Here is a 16,317-nt window from a genome sequence, read left to right on the forward strand (position 1 = left end):
AGGTGCAAAGCACCCAGCAATGCCTGCTGCATAGCAGGTGTGCAGAAAATGTTCATCCCTTTGTTTTATGGTGCCAGTTGCTCATTTCTTTGTTTACTCCATGCTAGTACTCAGATAAGCATTTTCTTTAGGTAAAACTTCCTTAAATCCCTACTACCTCTGTATTTAAACAGAGTAGACTGCTATCAAAGCAGCAAGGATTCTGGCTTCAGACAATTTTGCCTCTATGTTTATTTATTTATTTATTTTTGTGTGGTGCTGGGGATTGAAAGTACGGTCATATACATGCTAGGCAACAGCTCTACCACTGAGCCACCTCCCACTCCTGCCAGACCTTGACTTTATGATTAATGGCAAGCAGGTTGCTTGCCTATGGATAGACTTGGAGGAGACAATGAGGGGGAACTCAGCCTCTGTCCCTACCCACCCACCTCCCACCCTTGGCCTTCTGTTTTGCTCCCCTCTTCTGTCTCTGGTGTACCCAAAGCATGGTGGACTCCATGTACTCTCAGGAAGGCAGCCATAATAAATCCAGGTCCTCACCCTCTAACTCAGAAGCTTAGGGCCAGATCCCACATCAGATGCAAAGCCAGCACCAGCCCCTAGAAGAGTGGGTGGCTGTGGGAGCTACAGAAAGAAATAAGAAATGACCCAGAGGAACTAGACAGATTGACATAGGTATCTCTCTTGGGCTAGATGATACAAGGACCCACATCTCTCTGATAGAAAACTCCAGGAGATATGGAAAACAATATAGGAAAAATATGAATTACTTTTATTGAAGATATTTAATATACATTTCCAGTACTATAGAGTGAAAATATGAGAAGAATCAATACCTGACTTTGTAAATATCTTGTCTGCAGTTGGAACAGGAATGCTGCCTACAAGATTAAATAAAAAAACAAATACAATCACTATTCAGTACCCACATTATTTACTTCATTTATTGTTTTTGCAGTGCTAGGGATTAAAGCCAGGGCCTCATGTATGCTTGGCTCTACCACTGAGCCATATCCCCAGTTCCAGATTTGGTTTCTAATAAGATATTTCCTCCTGATTATGTGATCTCAAACTCAGAAAATTAGAACTACTCTAATTAAATGCTAGGACACCCAATGCTATTTAGAATTTTCCAGAGTAGATGAAAGTTTACTTCCTAAAGAGCAGGAACGTAAATTGTAACTGGCTGAAGAAGAAGCTACAACCTTGACATTCTGCGTGGCTCCCCAGGGAGCTCAGGAAACATTCTTGAATAATATGAGATCAAAAGTAACCATGGAATAAGGAATCAAGGAGGAATTTTTTTTTCCTTCAGTTCTTGATTTAAACCTAAACTGTTGGACATTAGAGTGGCACAAGTTCTGAGAATCAGCAAGGTAGGGAAGGCAGGCCCAAGAAATAAATGTTGAACTTCTGTGTTAACAGTTCTTTGATAAATAAACAAGAGGTGGAGGAGGAAGAGGCACGTGCAGGGTGACACCCATGAGTTGCTTCAAATCAAACACAACAGCATTGAAACTTACAGGAAGAGCAGGAATGAAAATCATCACATAAATTTGGGCTATCCTGGAATAAACAACCAAAGAGTCTTCTGTTAATATTAATAATATTAATAATTAATATTAATTAATAATGATTTCTGGTCATACTGTCTTCAAATTGAATCCACAGAGTATTTTCTAAAATTTAAAACTAAAAATAATTTATATGGGAGAAATTTAATCACAACTTGGATTAGTTTTCTGCAACCTACACCAATAATAGTGCTTGAGGCCTGTTAGAAGTCTACTTTCTCAGGGGAAGCCTGAAAACTTGACAGTTTCCAGCTCCTTCTCAGCCATAAGGGAGTACTGAACAGATCAAAATGAACTCAAACTTGAGCACAATTCAGAAGCCTTCTGAAAGCATCAAGACCACCTCACAATGAGCGAGAATCCTCTAGAAAGGATGACACAATCCAGGACAACACCAGAGGCCATGCTGGAATTTATGTTAAATTGTATGTTTAAAAAAACCCAACTCCAAATATGAAAATGAAGACAACCATGTGGTATTCTACTTTTGTCAGGGGAAACATATTCTGTGCATTTGCAGGACACCAAAATAGAGGGACAACATAAAGGGAAATGGAGCCAGGGGCATGGCACCCTTATGCTGCTTCTTATCTCTGGGTCAGGCAGTCCCTGCACCCTGGGACTCTAGGGTCCACAGTCACAGCTTCCAATCCCAAAGGGTTCAAGTCCATCTAATGGACTAAAAATACCAACACAGGTACAATGGCCAATGGACACTTTTTTCTTGTTTTGCCTTGCACATGATGAGTGGGCATTCTACCTGAGTTACACCCCCAGCCTAGACAGCCACTAACTCTTAACCTAGGATTCTGAAATGGAGATACTGCTGACCTGGCCACTTCAGGGTCTTGTTTCAGGAGCAGGAGGAGGTTCTCGGTATTGATGAAGATGGCCCAGCAAGGGAAGCAACACAGCAGCAAGATGAGGATTCCTCTTTGAAGTATGATCCCAACACGTTTTAGGTTCTTGCCTCCAAAGGACTTGGAGAAAACAGAAAGAGTGCCACCGAATGCCACCGGCCAAGGCCATACTTCCAGTGGCCCCCTCAGCCCAGCAGTGTAGGCAAAGCTTCCGAGCACAGCCAGTCAGTGAGCTAGATGGCCTCTGTGGCCTTCTATACCTCATGGGACAACTGGTCCCTGCTCCCAGGTACTGAGACTATTACCCGCCTTATAAAATCCACTATTCTGATATGGCCTGGTGAGAGCTCTTACTCTCTATTTTGCAGGAGATTGTGGTCCCCACTCACAAACAGCAAATAAAGGCCACTTAGGTCACAAACTAAATTTGTTGTAATTTTGTCTTTTGACATATTGAAGCCAAGTGTGCCATATTTACCATCATTAGCAGCATTGCATTTGACACATAAAGGGCCACAAACCATAGATGGATAGTTCTCCCCAGGCAGTCTCTATTAGAAAAGGTAATTAATTGCCCAAAAAATTCTGTGGGCAAGGGGGTCCTCACCTGAGACATCAATGTGTCACAAGCAGAGGCCAAGCCAGTTCCAACCGAAATCCCTGTAACATTCACAACCTGCAAGACACAACAGGACAGTTGCAGCAGTGTCACCACCAAACAGCTCCCTTTACACCAAGGAACCACAGTGGGCTCAATTTTAGACAACAATTCATAGTTGTATACTTAAGGTTCTGCATTTCAGATCAAATGGATGTACACATGGGTCCCTGTCAACTAAACAAAAATGGAACTTCTAACCAAAGGACTATGATCACCCTGCATTGATCTGGAAAATCTAAAACCTAGAAAATGGGCTGGGACTGTGGCTCAGTGGTAGAGCACTTGCCTAGCATGTGTGAGGCACTGGGTATAATTCTCAGCACTGCATATAAACAAATAAATAAATAAAGGGTTTTTTAAAAAAATAAATAAATAAAACCTAGAAAATAAGTTTTTTTTATGCAGCACATTACCATTTCCATATTGAAAAGTTGTTAGTGCAGTAATTAAAATAAAAATCATAGAAGGGAGATCAGTAGAATAGAGCAAGTGGATGGGGAAGGGAAAAAAGAGAGGGAAAGGGAAGGTACTAGGAAGCAGATTGAGCAAATTATATTATGCTCGTGAGCAAATATGGCATAGTGAATTCCACTCTTACATATAATCATAATGCACAAATAAAAGTTTATGAAGTAAAAATAAAATAAAAGTTGTGGTTAGTGTCTAAAAGCCATGCCCATGATCTGCCAGTAAGATGTACATTTCAATATAAAAAAACAGGCCTGCCTGAGGGTGTGGCTCAGTGGCAGAGTGCTGGCCTTATATGTATGTGCAAGGCCCTAGGTTCCATTCCCAGCACCACATGCACACACAAAAATAATAAAATAATAAAAATAACAATAGCAAACATTTCAGAACATGGGCCATGTGCCAAGCAGTCCTAAACCCTTCGCATATATGATGCTATGATCACTTTTCCTAATTTTTGGATAAGCTGAGTTACAAAGTTTCTGATACTTGCTTACTCAGATGGTGTGACCTGGAGCTGGGAAGTCTGACTCAAACTCCAGGCTTTAGTCCTCCAGTGAGAAACAGGACTTTACCCAGTCCCCCCACAACCCAGTGCACAGAGAGTAACCCACAGATGAGGGGAGGAGCTTAGGTGTGTGGTACTTTAGATAGGGCAAAGAGGAGGGAGGGGAAAAGAAGGGGACGGGAGTAGGAAAGATGGTGGAATGAGATGGACATCATTACCCCAAGTACATGTATGGAGACACAAATGGTGTGACTCTACTTTGTGTACAACCAGAGACAAGAAAAATTGTGCTCTATGTGTGTAGTAAGAATTGAAATGCACTCTGCTGTTATGTATAACAAATTAGAATAAATAAATAATTTTTTTAAAAGAAGTAAACAAAGAAATGTGTGTGTGTGTGGGGGGGGTCATGCAGTGAAAGCTTGGCCCTGTTCTTTTTTTTTTTTTTTTTGGTACCAGGGATTGAGCCCAGAGGTGGCGAATAATCACTGAGCCACATCCCCAACCCTTTTTTAAATCTTTTTATTTTGAAACAGGGCCTCACTAAGTTGCTTAGGGCCTCACCAAGTTGCTGAGGCTGGCTGTGAACTTGCAATCCACCTGCCTCAGTCTCCCAAGTCGCTGGGATTACAGGTGTGTGTCACTATGCCCAGCTTTGGCTTCCTGACATACCACGTGAACTCTCCTTCTCACAGTGCTCTGACCATGAAGTCATAGACTTTATTGGGTTGTAGCCAGAAGGGCCTCACTGGAGCCAAGCAGAAGTCAGTGAATGTTCTTGAATTTCCAGCATGGTGATCTAAATAAACCTCTTTTCTTTCTAAAATTCCCAGCCTTCGGTATTTTGTTATAGCAAAAGAAAACAGACTGAAACACTAACCCCAGGAGGCCAGTAACAGGCCATACACATGGAATACCCAGTGCTTACCCGACAAGGCAAGAGCCAGGATCCAAATGAGATCCAGAGGGCTTATGACACAATGAAGACTTGGATGTGAGGCATCGATGCCACAATGCTGAATTCCTCTAAAGCCACTTCAGCCTTCCGTAAAAGGAAAAGGTGAAGTGTGCAAATTTCTGAAAAGGTTGTGGAGTTTTTTCCTTCGGTTTAGTTTTAGTTTTTGGTAAGCAGGCAAACTTTGTTGGCTTAGGATAATATTCTTCTTTCACGGCTCATGGCTCATCCCTGGTCAAGTCAGCTGGCCATAGAACTACAGTCAGAACCCCTTTGCTTCATTTGTTACCAGCTTTTACTATTTTAAACTATTATTATGCCTCTTCCCTATCATGCACAACTTTATAACAAAAGATGGGACAAAAAATTGCTACAGTGTCTCTCATGGCAAGTTGTCTAGGACACAAATGTAGTGGCAATGTATTAGAATCTATAAGAGAAATAAATGCCTCTATGCCTCAGTCTCCAGAGAAACCCTCCTTCCCTTGAATAAATGGTCCAGGTCATACCATCTGAGTAAGCAAGTATCAGAAACTTTGTAACTCAGCTTATCCAAAAGTGATCATAGCAAATAAAATATTTGCTTCACTGAGAATCACATAAGCAAGGAGCTGAGAGTAGACCTGCAGCCGGTCTGGGGCTGCCCTTGCCCCCGGCTCCAGTCTCCCTCCATCCATGTTCCTTCACTCCACTGCTTCCAGCTATTTATTTATCTTTCCATAGTGAATGTATTTATGTCAATCAGCTCAAAGTCTTTGTGGAACACGTTGGAACATAAACAAATGTTCTTTCACTTAAAAGAATTTACTGATGTAAATACTTTTGTACTACAAAAGTTTGACCTTATTTTTGACCTTATTGTTCATAAGGTCATTTTTTTTTCCTTTTGTGGTGCTGATAATTGAACCCAGGGCCTTATACATACTAGGCAAACCCTCTACCACTGAGCCACACTCCCAGCCCCAGCCAATTTTTAAAAAAATGTATCTGGTTTTCATAAATAAAGTCATTGTATACTGTCTTCCCAGAAGTTAGTTACAATTTAATAACTGATTAAAAGCAAAGAATCCCCACCCAGTTGTCAAGAGCTGACAGCAGAGCTCCCAATCTACCACCTTATCTGCAAAAATTCCTGTCTGTGGAACATACCAACCTTCCCACGGGTTGTCAGCCATCTTCAGACCTTTCTCTAAAATTGTAGATCTGTATTTAGTCTATTTTTTATATTTTTACATCAAAAACTAGGAAATCTTTTCTATCTCCTTTATCATTGGGTAGGATTTGGGGTTACACAGAAAGAGAGAAGAAAAATTTCACCAAATACATACAACATTTTAGTTTAGTGTTTTCCCCCATGTACATTTTAAAATCATTTTAATAAGACAAATGAAAGAACAGGAATCATAGAATTCTATATAAATATACAATAATGCTTTAAATCCTCACCTTTTATGGAAATCATAAAAGGATGGGATTGAAGGTGAGAAGAAAAGACAAAGCAGGAGATGCCCAGATAAGAGTAATTCTCAGGGCAGGACACCTGAGCTATGTGTTTCTCTGAAATATTTGGTTGAACCAAATCTGTATGAGGAACCAAGCTGAGCAAAAATGAATGTAAGTTCTCAGATGGATCAGCAAGAGAGAGACTTAGAGACAGAGACAGTCAGCACAGTGCATCCAGGGCCAAGACCCAGAAACCACAGAATATGGGAACATGAGAGAGGGTCTCTAGTCTTGGGAGGTCAGCCCAGAGTCTGGCAGATGGAGGGGAGTAGGAAGGACAGAGAAGGGTCCAGAAGAGGGGAATGTAAAACAGAAGGAAGACAGGAATTCTAAGGAGTGATGGAAATAAAGTTAGGAGGGCTCTCTTCTAATGCAAGTTGTGGGTATTAAAAAAATAAAAGAGGGGTGATGGCGGTGTAGGGGGTGCAGTTCAGTGGTGGAGCATTTGCATAGCATGTGTGAGGTCCTGAGTTCCATCCCAGGACCACAAAAAAAATTTTTTTTAAATAAGAAAGGCAGTACTTAGCAACTCCAGGGAGTAGATTCAAACTCTCTGTGTTCCAAAAGTCCCTGTGTCTTCCAGTTGATCCATCCTGCAAGCAGTGCTGTGCTGGAAGCCCAAGTCAAGGGTGGAGGTACCAATTTGGGAGACACCAATAAACAGGGGGCATTGAAAAAGGAAGGGAGAGGGGAGAGGAGAGGAAGTATAGTGCAACTATCAGAGAGGCCACAGGTGAGCCAAGGTGGACCAGGATGAAATACAGATGGCAGGTTCCTGGGGGGCTAGGGGAGAAGAGTACAAGGTGAGTCCTCTGTCCTGACAAAGGGGTGGGAAGGAGTCCCTGACAACTGTCAGAGCAAGTTAAATGGAGAAGTGGGAGAACAGAGGCTGGACTGTAATGGGAAAGAAGGAAATGAAGACAGAGTGTCAGCTTTCTGGCAAAGAACATAGGTAATAAAGGTCAGAGAGCAGGCTGGGCCAGAGGAAGATGGATGGACAGGGATGTATTTATTGAAAAAAAGAGGATCTTGATAGGTTTATCCTAATGGGGTGGTAATATATAAAGCTTAAGAGGTTGGAGGAGAAAGGAAGGTTCCAGAACACAATGAAAGGTGGGTCTTGAAGGGGAGGGGGTGACAAAAAGGTGTGGGGGGTTGTGAAATGGGAGGTTGAGAGGTCAAGTGCTGCCTGTTTGGCAAAGTGTGCAGGGCAGGGGGCCAGGTGAAACCAGAGGAATGAGAGAAGATGAAGGGACCCTGGCAAGGACAACTTCATGAGGTCAAGGGTAAGTAGGATGGGCATGGAGACTTGGTGGCTACACAGTCCAAGGGCTAAAAAAGAGACTGAAAAAGTAAAGTTGAAAGTTCCTACTGTGGTCCACACTGAGGGATGAAAATGTGCAGAAAGGGGCACCCCAAGATGACTCGGAGGTCCTGGAGACAGTGAAATCGATGCAGGGAGGTCAAGGCACACTTCCAGCAGAGAGAAGAGAGAGCATTCAGGGGCTGAGATCACTGATGGCCATGAGATATCATGAACAGGGAAAAGTGTAGGATGCACTGCCCAGAAATGAGCTCTGGAGGAGGTACAGGTTGGGAAGCATAGACAGGAAAAAAGCAGACCTCAATCCTGGCCTCCGATCATCACCCCATTAATACACATTCACATCCCATGGGTGACCAGGAGCACAGAGCGGGCCAGGGCTCTGATGCCCTGTGCCATTCAGGGGCCAAGCTCATCTTTCCTGAAGAGGACACAGGGACATATATAAAAACCCATCTTCCTTCTTGACTTTCTGAAGGGCCAATCTAAACATTCAAAGAAATCAGAAATGTTCGCACAACAGATCAGTTCACCAAATACAGTAAAAAATCCCGTAAATAAAATGTGATTCCACGTAGCCAGGGTTCCTCCAGTGAGACTGAATGAGAAACGTCTATCACCCTCCACAATCTCACTGTGCATTCATTCCCATCTCCTAGGGAGGACCGAAGGGGGGAAAAAAAGGAAGGATGGGTATTCACCTTCTTTGAAAACCTGGATTAAATACAAGAGAAGCTGTTTTCCACTCTCACTAACAGACCCAGGAAGACATCTAAAGAGGTGTAATTTCAAGCCAGGGAGGAAGGGACACATTTCCCAGGGGTGAGACGGTGTGATCCAATGAACTGTGAAAATAGCTTTGGTTTGATTTCATAAATTAAAAAAAAAAAAAAAAAGAATTCGGTTCTTTTCATTTTAGTAGATATGCCCAATTTATCTACTTGTTACATTCCTCACAAGACCTGGTGCCTCTATAATTAGAGATCTGCTCAGAAAGCTTTGTCTAGGTAGCTGACACGATCTACTTCCAATCTATAGATCAGGTAACAGTATCTGTAAGCAAGACCCAGATCCTCTAAAAAAGACACGGAGGACATGACACAATTTAAATTCTGAAGCTTGGTGCTGGGGCTGGGGCTGGGGTGGGGGGGCAGCGGGGAGGGTAGAAGCTCCGCGGGAGAGCATCGGCCCAGTATGCACAACCCCCGCACCACCAAAAAAATTTAAAAAAATAAATAAAACAAAACAAATAAATAAAAATGCTGAGACTTTGCTGCTATCAGCTAAAAAAAAAAAAAAAGATGTAAACACCCACCGAGACAGCAAGTGTAACAGCATCCAGCTCGACTTTGCCCAGATGTCCGCAGAATATGGAACTGACGATGCTAATGAGAAAGATCATCAACTGTGCAAGGAACTGCCCGGGGAACAGAAAGGAAAGTGGAGTTTTACACCCACCCTCCCTCCCCGGGCTTCGCGCAGCCAGGTGGGAACGCTCTGGACGGCGCTAAAGTAGCCCCAAGGAGCGCCCAAGCCTCGCGACTGCGACTGCGGCTGCGGCGGCCGTCGGGCGGGCGCAGCGGGGGGCCGCCGCACTCACCACGGGGCCCGCGAGCGCCGCCAGCTCCGCCGCCTCCCGCCGCAGGTCCGAGGGCAACGCGCCCCGCAAGCCCCGTAGGCAGCCGCGCCGCCAGAGGACGCCGGGCGGTTGGAGGGCTTGGTCCGCGGGGGACTCGGTGGCGGCAGCGGGGACCTCCATGCCGGCTCTGGATGGGGCTCCAAGCCGGCTCACGGAATGCGAGCGCGCGAGGCCGAGGCTGCCCGGCCCTACACCTACACCGCCCGGCACGGCCCTTCCCTTCCCTGCTCCGCCCCGCCCCGCCCAGCCCAGCCGGCCGATGGTCCACTGCCGCGGAGACCAGCAACCAACCCCCCACCACGCCCAGTGCGCCCAGTCCAACCGTCATCACCCAGAACCCCGGGGTGGAGGGAGGGGGTGCTTGCCCAGGAGGGCAGCTCTAGGATGATGAGTTTCTATAAGGCGTCAAGACAGATTGCAAAAGGTGTGTGGAGGGAGAGTGGACTTTGTAATTCCCTCATCCTCCACACCCACAGAACACTTTCGGGGGACACCTTTCTCCAGGCCGCAGCTGAAGGGATGTTCAGGCATTCCCCCATCCTCATCCACCTCCACCCTACTGTTCCCCAGTGTCTTGGCTCTGCAGGGGCAAGGTACTGAACCTGCGGCCAGTGTGGCTTCTAGTCAGTGTAGCCATGGCACCTGCAGCTAGAGGAACCTGTTATGGGGCCAAGGAAAAGGGCAGGGGTGTGAGACACCTCTAGAGCTCCAGGGGTATCAGGTTGGGGAGCACAAGGAGAGAGTTGAGGGCTTTCTAATAAAGAGCTGGGGGAGGGTCGGCCCTGTGGATGCCTCAGGCCCCCCAGGCTCCACCTGGAAGGCCACATACACTGCACATCTTCTTCACCTTGGTGGCTGGAGAACGAGGATCAATTTAGGGACCCAGGAAGAATGAAGTCCTGAAGGCAGAGATCCCTTTTGATAATTCCAACCAAAGCAGGCAAGTTGGAGGGCTGGGGGTGTAGCCATGTGGTAGAGCACATGCAAGTGCAAGATCCTGGGTTCATCCCCAGCAATGCAAAGTGGGGGAAAAAAAAATCAGCAGCTGGGTGGTTTTTATTAACAGTAGCGAACTTTTCTGATTTTGTTCATTATCTGTTCTTTCAGGGCACAGGCCAAGCCTAGTCATGTATCCATTCAAGCACTGTCCTTACTTAGTATGTAGAGGTTTGCTGAATTAGCAGTGTGTACTTAACACTGTGAAGGCTGTAAGAAGTAGGGTTACTACTTAATCTAAGGCCTTTATTAAAACTTTGTCCTCTGACACCACCACCACTAGGAATTATAATTAACAGCTCTAAAGACTTGCCTCAATTATGCACCCAACAGTGCCTGAGATCTGGGCCCCCAACTGAAGATTAACAATTTGCCATCTGCCATTGAATAATAATCTAAGACACAAAGAAAGATGTACTGTAATTTTTAAATAATTCACACAGTAAGAATCCTAAAGCACTTTTTATATGGAGTTGTATCTTAGAAAACAGTGGGCAGAAGAAACATGGAAGCCTCAGGTGAATATGGTACACCGTGGTCCTTAGTTAAGACCGTGAATTTTTCTCAAGCATCATCTTTCAGACATCGTCTTGAACCAAAATAAACCGTTTATCTTCTTAGTCTCTCTGCTTCATTAGAAAAATATATCTTTGAATTCTCCATTCTTAAAATCCACAAACACAATTAAATTACATGATTTGAAAATGAACTGCCGCTGCTAAGCCTATGAATTATTTGTATGTAAGCTCAAAAGTACAGGTAGTCCCTGACTTAACACTGGTTCCATTTATGATGCTTCAAAAATGATACACATTCAGTAGAAACTGTACTTTGGAGTTTTTCCCAGGTTAGCGATAAAGCAGTATGATCCTCTCTGAGATGCTGGGCTGTAGCAGCAAGTTGCAGCTCCCACAGCCCCACAATCACGTGCCACCGTGTGCTGTGATACTCACACTGAATGGTAGGATAGGTGGATTCAATGCACTGTCAACTTACATACACGTGGGGTTGGGGATTGAACCTAGACCCTCAAGCTAAGCGTGAGTTCTATTACTGAGCTGCAACCCCAGCCCCAGCTTGTGACAGTTTCAATTTACAATGGGTTTGTCAGGAGGCAGCCCCGTTGTAAGTTGAGGAACATCTGTATCCCTTGACCTGACCATCTCTCTCTTGGCACATCACTGAATTCTGACATATACTCTCACTAAAATCCCCAATAGCAAGATTAAAATGACGCCCACGAGCAGGAGTCCTCGCCGTAGAACCAACTGTTGCACAGACAATTTATCATTGTTCTTTGGATGGACAGGTGAAGGTTGTTCTTGGGGCATCTGCTGGTCCAATTGAGTCTCATCTTTTTTTCCAACATCTCTCATTAAAATTTCTCCATGGTTTTCAGGACCCACTGTGGGAGAAAAAGGAACTTAGCTTCAAAGGGATTTTTTTTTCTTTTTTGTTTGTATAAAAGGTGATGTGTACCTGGGTAATAGCTGGGAGAAAGTTAATTCAGGAAGCAGTTACTACCCAGAATAAATAAAAGAAATCATATTTTAGCTGCTGGGCAAGAATGTTTAGAGGCAAGTTCCTGTGTGTGTGGGCAAGATGGAGGGTATGGAAGCTGCTGCCCCTTTAAATGACTATTAATAGTTCTTCAAGTTGGTGTCTTTTTGTTTGTTTGGGGGAATTTTCAAGGTTCCAACACCCATCTAATAAGCATTTCAAAAAGAGAGCAAAGCAAATGAGGGGGAAATAAACTAAGAGAAAAAATTGAGGCTGTTCACAGAACTAAAGATGGGAATCTTCATATCTAAGGACCTATGAGGTACCAGGGTAAGGACTCACACTTTGACTTACTCTCATGATGCTGCAGAATAAGAATATCCTAAAAACTTCCCAAGAGAAAAGTAAAATCTAATGGCACAAGAGTAAGACTGGTATGCAACTTATCTTTTACTCATTTCTTTATTTTTGCAGTACTGAGGGTTGCATAAAATGTGCTAGGAAGTTGAACCCAAGGCTTTGCACATGTGAAGAAAGTCCTGAGCTGCACCTCCCAGCCCTTTTGTTTTTTTATTTTGAAACAGGGTCTTTCTAACTTGTCTAGGTAGGTCTTGAACTTGTTATCCTCCTGTCTCAGCCCTCTGAATAGCTGGGATTATAGGCCTGTGCCTACATGCCTGGCTGGCATCCAACTTCTTAATAAACGTAAGTAGATAAAGGTTAAATATTCCTTTTCTGAGATGATTAGAACCAGAAGTGTTTCAGATTTCAGATTAGGGATGCTCACCCTGTATTGGAATGTTACATCCCCTCAGAGTTCTGAAAGAAAATAATTTTGAATACAATAATACCAGCTCACATCTACAAAATGCTTACTCTGTGTCGGGTAGTTCTCAGCATTCACTTGACCCTCACAATAATAGTGTAAGTTAAGTACAATTATGATCCCAACTTTATAATTTGAGGAAGATTTCATTGATGGTAGAAAACTCAGACCAACTCTCAAGATAATTATAAAGTCTGGATAAAACAAGAAGATCATCTTGAAGGCATCAGAGAGCTAACAGTGTAATAAAGAGATACCGGGGCAAGATCATGAGGAGGCTGTAAACCCAGAGGCACAAGCCTGGCCTTTGGGGCTGCTTTTGCACTGTGAGTTTTCCATCTGGAACATGTGGCTCAGAGGCTGAGGCAATACAGAGCAACAGTGGGCTGTGGTAAGCCTCTCTATGCTTGGACTTGAACTCCTCACCAAAGCGCTGCAATTAAGGACAAAACAGAAGTAAGCCAGCCTCACACTGGCTGCCTCTCATGTTCAGGTCAGCTGGGTAGTCCAGAAACCTCAATCTGTCAAAGTGCCCTGGATTGCTTATGAAATCCAGCATCTGACAAAAGCAAAATAAAATCCTATCTGGAACCAGAAAACTTTAACAGTGGCTGCTCCTTTTCAAGTTGCCCTTTGCCCTCTATTTGCCCTTTGCAGGGTCACTTTACTTCCCTATGCCAAGGTACCTAGTATTCTGAATTCTGAAGAGAGACTGTACCTAAATAAGTAAGATGTTACCTGCTCAATAATGTTTATTTAGATTTCCGGAACCCTGAACATCTGGTGACTTTCAAATAACATCAGATTGTATAACACCACTCCTCAGTCTTTAGTTCTGTCCATCAACTAACACAAATATGTACTCTGTCATGAGGTTTAACTTGAAGAAAAGTAATATGTTTGGATAAAGAACTATAGGAACTAACCTCAGTATGTTGAGGTACATTGTGATGTTCCTGCCAGAGACGAAGGAAAAAGAAGACACAGGCCTGGGTGAGAAAGACCCCACTCAGCACAGAACCTTCTTGCCCTGCTCCTCCTTTGCACTCAAGTTCCCCAAGATGAAGCTTTGAAGACAATCACTCTCTCCATCTTCCAGGATGCCAGCCCTTGAATAAAACTGATTTCCTTCCAGTAAACTCTTATCTCCTGAGTATTGGCTTTTGAGTGGTGAGCATCCAGACCTGAGCCCCGGTAACAGTTTTAGACCTCAAATGACTTCCAAAACGATGTCCAAATATAAAGTCTGTGACATAATCAAAGATAAGCAGACACACAGACTAGACAATATGCATGAGAACTGAGGAAAAAGAAGCCAAAAACCAGAACTGATCCCTGGCAGACATTTAGCCATCAGAAAGTCCAAAGGGTTAAATTATAAAGGAGTGTTGGAGCTCAGGACATACCACCCCCAAAACGTGACTGTAGAAGATCAGAATATGCCACCCCACGTTTCAAGCTATTTTAAACTGCAGAAGGGGAATACCTCTGAAAGGCTATCCTTTAATAAAAGAAGGGAGGATTAGACGAACTCTAGATAGGGCAAAGGGGAGGGAGGGAAGGGAGGAGGTATAGGGGTAGGAAAGACGGTGGAATGAGATGGACACCATTACCCTAAGTAGCTGCATGAGGACACGAATGGTGTGAATATACTTTGTATACAACCAGCGATATGAAAAAAATGTGCTCTATATGTATAATATGAACTGTAATGCATTCTTCTGTCATATATAACAAATTAGAATAAAAAAGAAAAGAAACTAGAAAAAAAAAAAGAAAACTTACATTAGTAAAAGTGTCTATGTCAGGAAGAGGGCTGCTCCTGAACAACTTTATCATCTGAGAAACTGTCTATATAAGAAGACCATCTTTATTTACCATGCATTTATTCCTCTCACCTTCTCTTGTGTAGCCAACCCACCCCAGAAGCCTCACACCCCTACCCCTTTCTGTTGTTCAGGAAGCAATATTAACTATACCCATCGGACCCTTCTTTGAGTCTCATTTTGTGGGATTCCCAAGCCTGTGCATGTAATTAAATATATTTTTTTTCTCCTGTTAATCTGCCCTGTGTCAATTCCATTCTTGGCCTAGCTGTAGAACCTAGGTGTGCAGAGGGAAACCACAGTTACCTCCTTTACAGTAACAAAGGACTAAAATGACTACCTGCCTAAGAAACTGGGAATGTAGAAGAATTACAAAGATGGACAGCAGGGTAAAATAGACATTATTATTGCTGTGGGTATATACGTGATTGCATGACCAATGTAATTCTGCAAATACACTCAGAAAAATGAGAAATTGTATCCCATCTGATTCAAATGTATGCTATGTCAAGATCATGTACTGTCATGTGTAACTAATTAAAACAAATTTTAAAAAATAATTTAAAAAATGGTTAACAGAATATAATAAACCAAAAAAGAGAGAGGGAAAAAAAAAGAATTACAAAAATGACAGGGAAAAAAATACATTTGTAGAATGTTCATCAGAAGCAATTGTCCAAACAATAACTTACTTAAAGCAGGTGTCTCTAATAGACACTAGAAACCTCACTAAAATAAACACAAATGTCAGTTTCTAAGATATGACCCATGCATAGGATCTCCAAGTATTAGAAATATCTGTAGCTCAAACACAAAGAAATGTTAAATGTTTGAAGTGATGGATAAGCCAATTACCCCCAAACTGATCATTACACATTTGTACACATGTATTGAGATGTCACGCTGTGACCCACAAATATGTACAATTATTATGTCAATTAAAAATATATTTTAAAAGAGAAAAAACTGCGTATAGAATAGTTACAGAAATACCACAGATTAGCAAAGGAACTGAGGGCCCTTTAATCACTATAGCCGTATGTTAATGTATGGAATTGAAGCCAACAAACTTTAATTTACCCCAAAGTGGGTGTTAACTGACTCTATCATTTATTTCTGAAACATTAGTACCCTATATCAATGAGAGTACACAGCAGTAAATTGAGCAAATGACCCCTCCAGTCCTACCTAGACAGGCCTAAGAGCTGACAGCATTATATCATACCTGGGTAAACTGGATCTTGAGGGACAGCAGAATTCTCATCTGGGGCCACATTGACCTTCAAATTGGCATGTACTTGAGCCTAGAAAAATGAAATTCAGAGTTCACTAGTTGTTAGATCGTGTAGGTTTGATACCCAGTTTAGGAAAAGCCAAGCCCTGTTCCTCAATGGACATGTAAAGTTGAATCTTCTCTAGGTCATGGCTATAGAATCCGCTTTCATAAGAACTGAAATGGAGTCAGTGAGAGGGGGAAGGTTGAATGGACACGGTGCAGGGTGAGATGAAGGACCAAGATCATTTAGAACCTGCCCTTTTTCTTCACCTTCTTACTTCATCTCCTTTTTTTAACCTCCTATTTCCAGATCTCACATTGACCCTGGAAAGGTGAAGAGAAGGAGGCCCACAGGATCTTAGCAAAATATTTTGAGAAAACAGTACATAGTGTTAGGA

At 43.1% G+C, this 16,317-nt stretch overlaps 2 protein-coding genes across 4 annotated transcripts in view; both read right to left on the minus strand.

Annotated features, from left to right (window-relative positions):
- LOC114080719 (multidrug and toxin extrusion protein 2-like) overlaps window positions 1–9,615 on the minus strand; it is a 52,888-nt gene extending 43,273 nt beyond the window's left edge. The window contains exons 1-6 of the mRNA XM_027922321.2: window positions 9,457–9,615; window positions 9,172–9,273; window positions 3,045–3,113; window positions 2,409–2,557; window positions 1,527–1,569; window positions 840–884 (exon numbers count right to left, since the gene is read on the minus strand). Coding sequence (XP_027778122.1) covers window positions 840–884; window positions 1,527–1,569; window positions 2,409–2,557; window positions 3,045–3,113; window positions 9,172–9,273; window positions 9,457–9,615 — 567 coding nt within the window. The remainder of the gene's footprint in view (window positions 1–839; window positions 885–1,526; window positions 1,570–2,408; window positions 2,558–3,044; window positions 3,114–9,171; window positions 9,274–9,456) is intronic.
- Window positions 9,616–10,700: 1,085 nt separating this feature from the next.
- Window positions 10,701–16,317, minus strand: part of LOC114080716 (multidrug and toxin extrusion protein 1-like) — a 39,846-nt gene continuing 34,229 nt past the window's right edge. For 2 of the 3 annotated variants that reach the window (XM_027922315.2, XM_071603296.1), the window contains exons 16-17: window positions 15,869–15,947; window positions 10,702–11,896 (exon numbers count right to left, since the gene is read on the minus strand). In XM_027922315.2, the coding sequence (XP_027778116.2) occupies window positions 11,670–11,896; window positions 15,869–15,947 (306 nt within the window). In that variant the 3' untranslated portion in view covers window positions 10,702–11,669. Of the gene's footprint in view, window positions 11,897–15,868; window positions 15,948–16,317 lie in introns of all 3 variants that reach the window. The other variant, XM_071603295.1, reaches the window with a different exon arrangement.

The sequence above is a fragment of the Marmota flaviventris genome, chromosome 17 (assembly GCF_047511675.1).
Source record: "Marmota flaviventris isolate mMarFla1 chromosome 17, mMarFla1.hap1, whole genome shotgun sequence".
NCBI classification, from domain to species: Eukaryota; Metazoa; Chordata; class Mammalia; order Rodentia; family Sciuridae; genus Marmota; species Marmota flaviventris.